The 10,313-nt window shown below is 29.0% G+C and overlaps 2 protein-coding genes across 3 annotated transcripts in view; one reads left to right on the forward strand and one right to left on the reverse strand.

Annotated features, from left to right (window-relative positions):
* The window catches only part of LOC133306310 (ABC transporter A family member 1), a 66,189-nt gene extending 65,725 nt beyond the window's left edge, over positions 1–464 (forward strand). For both annotated transcript variants that reach the window (XM_061506617.1, XM_061506620.1), the window contains exons 39-40: positions 66–124; positions 200–464. In XM_061506617.1, the coding sequence (XP_061362601.1) occupies positions 66–124; positions 200–281 (141 nt within the window). In that variant the 3' untranslated portion in view covers positions 282–464. The remainder of the gene's footprint in view (positions 1–65; positions 125–199) is intronic.
* A 1,690-nt stretch (positions 465–2,154) lies between these two features.
* LOC133306371 (heat stress transcription factor B-3) lies at positions 2,155–4,287 on the reverse strand. The gene is made up of 2 exons (XM_061506679.1): positions 4,009–4,287; positions 2,155–2,863 (listed from the first exon to the last, which is right to left on the reverse strand). Exons 1-2 carry the CDS (start codon positions 4,243–4,245, stop codon positions 2,402–2,404), a joined length of 699 nt encoding a protein of 232 aa, XP_061362663.1. The 5' UTR covers positions 4,246–4,287; the 3' UTR covers positions 2,155–2,401.
* Between the last annotated feature and the right edge of the window lie 6,026 nt (positions 4,288–10,313).

The raw sequence follows: 10,313 nt of genomic DNA on the forward strand, positions 1-10,313 counted from the left end.
TGCATGCAGTGTATCCGGGCATTATTTTATAGTGCATATAGTAATTCATTGTTTGTTTATTGCAGTTACCATATGATGAGGGTTTTTCGCTGGCAGATGTTTTTGGACTTCTTGAAGGAAACAGGTAAAGTATTAGCACTTTTTTATTTTCCATGGTCTTGTTAAAAAAATGACTAAATTCTACCAAAATCATTTGCAGAAAAAGATTAGGGATTGCAGAGTACAGCATCAGCCAGTCAACTCTGGAAACAATATTTAATCATTTTGCCGCTAACTCATGAGATACCCTCATTTCATCATTTTCTTTCATTAAATGCGGGATAGAAGGTATCAAAATGATATCATCATTTAGTTTCTACAGGTAGAATTAAATGTAGGGACTTGGCAAGATTCCAAGGCCATGTATATTGTGGAGTCAATGACCATAGTGCCATTGAATTGTAAATAGATTCCCACATTGAATATGTAAAAAGTAAAGATGGTTTCTAAATATAAATAATAATTAAACTCTTATTGCATTACAAGCTCTTATTTGTCCTGTATTAGACAAATTAAGAAGAAAAATCCTTTGAGTTTGTATTATAAATTGGGAATCAAATAATCAATGTAGTAAAAAAAAGTTTTATCTATTTTAAAAAAAAAGGATTTTTTTTTTTTTTTTTTTTTGGGTAAAGAAAAAGGATTGATTTAACCGTGACTAGTTCAGGACCCATCTTCTTCTTTTTTTTACCGATTTTGGAAATATGAATTTTAATGGTTTATTTGAATAATTAGGGGATCGCTTCCCGGTTTTTCATATCCAACCGGTGGGTCTGTCCGGTTCTGACAATTATGATCACTAAGTTGCCTTTGAATTTGAGGCTAAAACGAAAATCATGGTTAGTGAAACAATGAAATGTATATTCTTTAATATACAAACCCAAACTTGTTAATTTGTAGATGAATCAGTAGTTCTTCCTCTTTTATTTTATTCAAAAAAATACTCTAAAGAATTTTGTCAGTAGTGTTCAAAATTGCGATGCAGTAGAGTTCAGAATCTTATATTAATTTTGATTATTCAATTTTTTTTAAAAAATTCTTAGTTTATCTAAAAGAAAGTGACTAGTATCTTAATTCTTAAGTTGATCATTTTAATGACAAAGGTATGTAGCTTGAATGATTGAACTCTCCATAACAGAGATTTATTTTAAGTTATTAATATTATAAATTACAAATTTGAAGCTGTAAATGCCAAAGTAAATAATGGATGCCATGTTTACCAAAAAATAAATTTTTAAATAAATAATGGATGCCATGCCAAATTGTCTTTTGGATTATCTATTATTTTAGACGTGTTGGCGTCAATTGACTCGAAAGGTCAATTCAATTCATGTTTGGGATCTTGACTTTGTGCATGACGTGTTGGCCTCTGAAAATGCGCGTTTAACCCTCATCATATAGCATCTTCACTAACTTAGCTTGCTTTTAAAGCTCTTTACATTGTTTAAAAGATTCACGTGGTATCTTATTAACATCCAGCCATCATAGGGGAGGAAAAGTGATTTGCTTTTGAAAGTTCGCATTGCAACGTTGTTTGCTCTTTGGAAACATATTTCATTCTGTTTTCTTTAGATGTTGTCCTTTTTTTTTGGTTTGGACGTAGTTTTGTTTTATCTTCGGTCACAAGCAAAACAAAGAAAAAGCAACCTTCTTATAAAGTAAATAAGTATTACAAAAATCATTTTCGTCCGAGTGAAGCATTCCATTGATCCATTCCCCTTTGGTCAAACGGTTTGTTTAAAAAAAATCACATTGTGAATGAGAAACAAGGGAAAGTAGGTTGAGTCCGTATGAATAGCATGCCGTTTTGAAAATGACTAGACAATATACAAAGATGACTTCAAAATTATATTTAAAATTAAATAAAGAAGTGTAACAACGTTTTCCCTAACGTCACTTATATATAAAGAAATTAAGATTTATAAAATCTTGACTTTAAATTTTAGTACTTTTTTTTCTATCCATTTTTCAAAAAAAAATTTCTTTTATGAAACTGCCTTGTAAAAATGGTGATGGGCATATAAACTACTACACACTACCAGTTTACTTTTATCACATTGCACAACAATGAACCAATTAATAATATTAGTGGCCACTTTGAGCTTATATTAATCATGTATCAACGTCCTAAATCACATTGCATAATTACAATACCATGCTTGAGGTATCTTCACAGTTTATAATTAATTCCTTGATACACCAAATTTGATCTCCAAAAGTAACTATAACCCGTTGAGGAAAAACTCTTTGCAGGCTAGCTAATTAATCAAATATGATTTACAAATATTTGATTATTACTTTTCATTAGCTATATGTTATATACTTAATATTTCCAAGCTTCTACGTAGGTATATAGCATGATCTATTTGCATGACTGAGAAAGCAACATGCTTGCGCTTTCACTTATCTCAGGTCTATTCCTCTTCATATCCCTTTCTCCATTAACATCTAGTCTCACTCCAAACAGCATTGGCCTTTCATCTTCTTCTTCTTCTTTTTCCTTTGCATGTGAATATTTGGCAACCAAATCAAGCAGTTCCTTACACTTCCTTTTCATACATGTGAGCTCAGAATTCAACATCCCATTCTCCTTCTTGAGACGTTTGTTTTCATCCACAAGATTAGTGTAACCCGAAGATGATGAGGTTGATGATGACCTTTGATCTTCATCAGAATCTTGGGGTGTGGTTTGGTTTGGTGCATTTTGTTGTTGTTTATTTGTCCAAGCTTTTCTTCTCCGAATCTCACATAGCAATTCTCTTTCACCTTTCCTGAACCTGTCGTTGCAAAACTCCCATCTACTTGTTGCAACTTTACGAAAGCCCTATAAATATTTTTGTATGGACATGCAAGATAATACATCAAATGCTATGTTAGTTTCTACTCTAATCTAATAATAAAATTAAATATGCCACGTAAATATACATATCATGAAGGCTAAAAAATAGCAGTGCAAAACATTTTACGTTTCTATTTAAAAATATAGGTCGATATTATAAGCATTTCGTTGTTGTTAAATTTGATTTAAAAAAAAAATTTAATTAGTCATGCACGCCCACTAAGATTGATTTTTGTACCTTGTACGTGGTTGACTTGTTAGTTCGATCATTAGGTATGAATTTCATTACCTGGACCGGTTCCTGTTCTGACCAGACTTATTATATCAATTATATGCATACAATATGAACATGGAAAAATAAATAAATAATGGTATTATTCTATGGGTCTACTTGGAATTTAGGATATACGGTTCTAAGACCAGTTCTGACCAGACCCATTTCCTCTGTTATCACAAAGAAAGTTCTTACCAGACCCATCATATCATACCATGAACAAGGGAAAAAAAGACATTCATAGTGGTATTTTTCTACGGGTCAAATTGGATATTATTTCAGAAATTTAGAATATTTTATTATATTTTTTAAAATTATAAGTTTTATATTAAATATCATAGAATAAATAATAAAATTAAAAATTCAATAATAGTAATAAATTTTTATTATTCAACTTATGATTTTTATTATTTAATCAGTCAATAAGTAAATATAATCTCAGAAAGTAGTATGATAATTTTTTTTTAGAGAAAGAGTACTTCTAGGAAATTTTGCACAGAAACAGCACAATAATTGAAACCAAATAACCATCGAGGAAATTCAAGTACTCAACGATACAAATAAAATATTTTCTATCTTCTGGTTTCATACGTTCTTTTCTTAAATGAATACTAAATTAAAGCCTAAACTAGGTCAAAAAAATATAGTTAACCTATATTTACTAAAAAGAATATATATATTACCTATTCCATAACTCAAAACAAAAAAAATTAACAAAACATACTGGCCAAAGATGCCATTTCATTTTGTCCTCCTTTTGTTATTTGAAAATTTTAATTTAAAAAAAAAATACTAAGAAGTAAATCATCTAAATATACGATTGGTATACTGTGTATTAATGTGTACATGTACGTACATAGGTATTGAGCTGCCGAACAAAGCTAGAGAAGTTGCTATGCTTGAAGAGTGTTGGGAGGAGATCACGGGCAAACTCCGCCGGCTGCCACACCACAAACGCCGTCCCATCATCATTCCACGATACGATGTCGTCGGTGGCCGGATCCTCCACGAGCATGTAGGTCTTCAATAAGAACGGTGGTGGAGTGCACTTCCTTACACATTCCAACAACCCCTTATCACCTACTCCAACCATTTTTGCAATTTTCCCTTTTTTCTTTTTTATGTTGTTGGTGTTTTCTCTATTGGTATGCTTTGGATTGTGAAGAAGAAGAAAGAAAAGAAAAAAGATGATGAAGAAGAAGAAGATGAGGAGGAAGAGATCAATGATAAAAGGAAGGTTATTATTGATGAGAGGAGAAGAGAAGTAGAGCAGTTAAAAACTCCCAACCCCAACAATAGAAACCCAACACGACTCCACAGTTCATGAGAAATGCAAGAGAGCTTAATTTTCTTTTTTTCTTTCTCTCAATGAATAAATAGTTGAAACGTATGCACTAAGCCCTCCTCTCTTTTTATATAGAGTCAGAGACTCAGAAGTTCATGGCATGCACTAAATATTTCTTCACTCTCCTTTCTTTTAATTGGATACTACCTATTGAGAGAGTAATAATGAATTTTACTGATAGTCAAATCCATCAAATTATTTACCTTCTTTTACGAGTATATAATTCATTTATAAGGTATTGCTCATATTTCATATTCAATGGGAATTATGCTCTTATGGGCAAATCACGGAGGTCGGGTTTATTTTATTATTTATTTTTTAATAGTTTAAGTTTGGATCATGAATAATTATTATTGTTTAGGGTATTTAAATTTATTTATATTTTTTTATAAACAGAATGCTTTGTAATATGTGCACTGAGAAGAATATATGAAATATTATTGGATGTAACTCGTATTGAGTGAACTTGAATAACTCTGTGTGTATAATTTTCCTCCTCTTCTCTCTTTTATATTTTATAACCCCGTGTGATTGTATAGTCCCAACAAATTTTAGTTTCTATTACCTTTAGTTAAAAAAAGCAAACTGAACGACACGTATTGATGGGAAACAGTATCTTTTTCAAAATCCACAAATGTCACGAAGCAACTTGACTAACTTGAATATAATATGAGAATAAAAAAATCCCATAAATAAGATATTGTTAGAATGGTGAATGAGAATTGGAGAAGATGAACGTTGCACGTGGGAGTGTTTGGTGGGATTGTCCCAAAGAAACATTTTTTCTACGAAAATATTCTTAGTTTAAGCCATTTAGGTGTGCTGAAACTTTCTCCATTATATATCTTCTGTTTCAATATATTTCGTGTAAATTCCTCCATCCAATTAGGCTTTCACTGGTAGTTGAGTTTGATGTCTTCCTCAAACGTGATCTAATGCTTTGGAAGTTTTCTATGAAATGAAGCGACTTTGTTTGACTTTGTGTGCTATTCCATGTACAAATCTTCTTCCATTCAAATATGACTGTTCCCTCCTACTAAAAAAAACATGATAAACACAAGAGTTTGTGATTGATTACAAAGTTGTAGCCCCAATAAAATTAGAGTTAGGTGACATTTGTTTTGACATAGAAAAACATGCTTTTTGCCTTTCTCCCTAAATCACTCTCCACCATATACATGAACTTATCACTTTTGAAATGAATTGAGAGGTGTGTGAACTTTTATGTTAATTATCTTAATTTCCACATTTTACAAGTTAGATATTAAAATGTTTATTTCACTCATTTTATTTTGCTTTATAAAGTGAAAGTATAGTCTATCATTAATAATTGTGCTATATATGATACTCTGGTGGTCCTTCCATTAGGGGAGTGACACCTGGACTACATAAAAAATTTATCTCTCATCTCTCCTCAAGATTTTCTCTCTTTCTTTCTCCTCATTCCCACTAAATTTCTTTGGACACTAGCACACAAACAGCGCTCCCTCTCGAGGCTTGTGATATGTATTCATCATGAAATTTGCCCACCACTACTGAGCTGCCCAGGTGAAAACTATTAGGAGGGTTTATATATGAAAAGAGGGAGAGGAAAAATGGGGTGAAAAAAAAAAAAACTAGTAGAGTATATATTGTAAAGATTGAATCAATGTATTCTTTTTGTACACCTTACAGTTTTATCTACTAAACTGATAATTTAGTCAAAAGAATTTAGAATTATTCTTTTTTTTTTTTAGTAAAAGAGGGCATAAGCTAGCCAAGAATTTAGAATCATTCTATATATTACTTATCTTACTTTGCATATTTGTTAAAGGAATATAAAACCATTATTAATATATATAGTCTTACATAACAGCTTAAGTTTTTGGATTGAATTGATTATTCACATGATATTAATGGTATTAGAGTTTCGATGTCACAGGATTCGATCCTTACGGCCCCTATTTAATTAATAATCAATTAAGTATTGTGGAGTTTCTAAGCACAGATATGTGAGCTTATGCATTATCCAATTTTCAAGCCCAATAAATTCTTGTGTAAGAGGGAGTGTTATAGTGCATTACTCACCCTTCAAGCTCAATGAACTCTCGTGTGAGCGGGTATGCTAGATATATATATATATATATATATATATATATATATATATATATATATATATATATATATATATAGTTTCACCCAACAACTTAAGTTTTTGGGTTGAATTGGTTCTTTAACAAATGAGAAATTAAAAATTTTATTTTGCTCAACACTTTATATTTGCTCTATAATTAAAGTAGTCTCGTCATTAATAAATGTGCCATAACACTCACTTTTAGTCCTCTTCAAGCTTGTGATATATTCTTATCACGAAATTGGATAATTTTCATCCTATAAACTTTTAACAACAACAAAAATGGAAATAATCATAAAAATACTCAAAAATAAACCTAATTTAATTATCTGTGAAGATTTCTTTTTTAGCTCTGATTATAAACATAAAAAATTATCAACTAATGCAAATTTTCAAAGATTTTAGTAATTAGATATACCTGACTCGAAAAAATTACATTCCATTTCTTTAATAATAATGGATACTCGTTTTCAAATAATAATAATAATAAAGGATACTTCGTTAATAACGGATCCTCAGATAAAACAATTTCTACTTAAAGGTTTTTTCAACATAAACTCCATTATAAATGTAGAATAACAAAATAGAACATAAAGTGAAGTTTAAAAAAATTGATACAACACTCGACTAGTTCAACATTAATATATATATATATATATATATATATATATATATATATATATATATATGTGTGTGTGTGTGTGTGTGGGAATAACATCTATCCTTTTAAAGCATACAAACTTATATCCTTTTAAATCCTAACCGTTGATTTTCGTCTATCAACGGTTATAATTTATTAGATTAAAATTATTAATTAATTAATAATAAATTTGGCCCATTAAGTTTGGCCCAATAGATTATAACCGTTGATGGACGGAAATCAATGGTTAGGATCTAAAAGGATATAAACTTATATCCTTTAAAAGGATATATATATATATATATATATATATATATATATATATATATATATATAACTTATTTATACTATAATTTTGATGGGCATTATGCATATCGCTTTTTTAAGATATAATTAAAAAAAAAAAGATAGATAATAATCACGAGTCTAATATAACTATAATTTTTTTAAAAATAAGAAAATATAGTTACAACGTAGAAAGTTAAGGAGTATTTGCTAGTAATTACTGCTATAAAATAGAAAGTATTCATGATTGACTAACGCCATACACATAAAAATATTTGACAGAACTCAATTAAAATTTTGTGATGTTCATTATGGTGGTTGTTGGGTGAGTCAAATTAGTGGAAAAACTATTTATTTATATAAGAATAAATAACAATCTCGATCAGGTTGATTAATATTTTCCTTTACAATTGTATCCGTGTTCACATTTAAGTTTAATCAAATAATAATAACATTTTGAAAAAAAAATTATGACTAAATGAAAGAACTCTCTCCTAATCCATTCTTATAAATTACAGTCTTCTAAGATTGATTTAAGTGAAAACATTTTATATATCCAGTTACATAAGATAAGTCTCTCTCATGTACTAACAAAATGGTGGGCCCTTTAGGTTCTTTTCTTCTTTTTTCATAAAAAAAGGGCCCCACATTGTTTGTCTCGGCAACATAAGACAAGTTGCCTTCTGTTGCATAAGAATAGTAAACCCCTTGATTTAATCTCTTAATCCACCTGTTTTAAATAAGAACACATATCATTCTCAAAAGAAAATTGTGAGGAATTTAAAGCTTAATCTTGGACCCACCTCGAACAAGATTACCTCCCGTAGAGGATATTTGTGTTTTATCCAATATATATATATAGGAAAAAATGTTTCTGCAGTTAATGCAGATAAGTTATCTGCATTTATTCTCAAAACGACGTCGTTTTGGTATTGAAATCTTAAAAAATTATAAATATAAAGACTATTATAACCCTGAAATAAATTAAAATTATAAAAACATCATGATTTCCGTCCCAAAACGACGTCGTATTGGCTTATTGCAGATAATTTATCTGCAGAAAAAACGAACTCATATATATATAATCTAACAAATACTTATTATATATAATCTAACAAATACTTGTTATTAATATACATAGATAACATCCTCGACTAAAATAACAAAAATAGGAGAATCAGATGATCCACTTTTGAACAAGAAAAGGCCACCAGCATTAGTCAAACATTAAAACGCAAAAAAATTTGGAGAGTTAGTCTTACCATGATCTGAATATTATTAGCTCAAACAAGATTTGTCTCCCGTGAAAAATATATCTGGTTTATCCGAAAAAAATATTAAAACATAAAATTGCATATTATGATTAATTATTGTTTATAAACTCTAACAATTAAATAGCAAATATTGGGTTCCAAACCATCACACTCATATCATTACATTGTGCAGCGTTAATTTTTTTGAGTAATATGCTGTGATAAATTAATTAACCCCTTATCATTATTTCTAATATGAGGGGTAATAATTAAAATTAAAAATAAGAAGGTTATGGATGTGGACATTTTGGAAGATTCTGAATTTGGTTGTGTAGCTGAGCTTTCTTGACTTCGATTGCAGAAGTAGCAGCCCTTTGTTCCTCTTTGTTTGTGCTCATATTAGTGTTCTTTTTTCTTCTTATTTTATTTTATATTTTTTTTTTTGGCGGGTAGTAGAGACACTCCAAACCACCTCTTCCTTGTTTGTTTCTGCTCCCATTTCAACACGAAATATAAAATATGAATAAGTTCCCTTGGAGACAACCCATAAACAGTGAGCTCAGAGATTCAACGGACCAGCCATCTTGACTTTCTTACAAGTTATTTGATTACATTAATTACACGACTTTGTCTTTTGTTTTATATAATATTTTAACTTTTAATTTGATAAATAAACATCTAATATGCATTTATTTATTTTTAACAAATTTTTTAATTCTAAAATAAACTAAAACTAATGTTACCAAAAAATTAAACTAAACGAATCATAAGCTTATAGAATTAAGAGTAAACACCATTTTTGGTTCCTGGCAATATCTACGAAATCCTTTTTAGTCCCTGGCAATAAAAAAGGACCAAATTGGTCCTTAAAATTATGAAAAAAGGGCCACATTAGTCCTTATGTCAACTCCTATGTCACTAACGTGACCCTTTTTCATATTGTTAGAGACCAATTTGGTCCTTTTTTATTGTCAGGGACTAAAAAGGATTTCGTAAATATTGTCAGGGACCAAAAAGGGTGTTTACTCTAGAATTAATAAAGAGATTTATTTAAATTTTAATGACTACATGAGTCAATTTTGTTTTATTTATTTGTTACAATATTTGTGTGTCTATATAATTTAAAATTATAGATTAACTTAATATTTAAATAAAAGATGCGTAAACAGCAGATAAAATAAATAAAAAAATCTTATTTTAATTTATTTAATCATGTTATGCAAATTATTTTTTGACATGAAAAACTTAAATAAATTTTACTCTTTTTTATAATATTATTAATAATTACACATTGATGATATATTGAACATTGATGATTAGTTTAAATAGTGTACCCTAATAAAAATAATTATACATTTTAATTATGTAAGAATTTTGTATTTTATATATGATATTTATTTGATAATATCTAATGTTTCTCTAAATTATTTACATAATAATATTTAATAATATAGTGTCATTAATTAATATTCAGTAGTTAGCAATATCATTTATGCTTCTTCAAAAAAAAAATTACTAATATGTA

Source organism: Gastrolobium bilobum, unplaced genomic scaffold, assembly GCF_033153095.1.
Source record: "Gastrolobium bilobum isolate Gb01-03AN ecotype WA unplaced genomic scaffold, APGP_CSIRO_Gbil_v1 utg3329, whole genome shotgun sequence".
NCBI classification, from domain to species: domain Eukaryota; kingdom Viridiplantae; phylum Streptophyta; class Magnoliopsida; order Fabales; family Fabaceae; genus Gastrolobium; species Gastrolobium bilobum.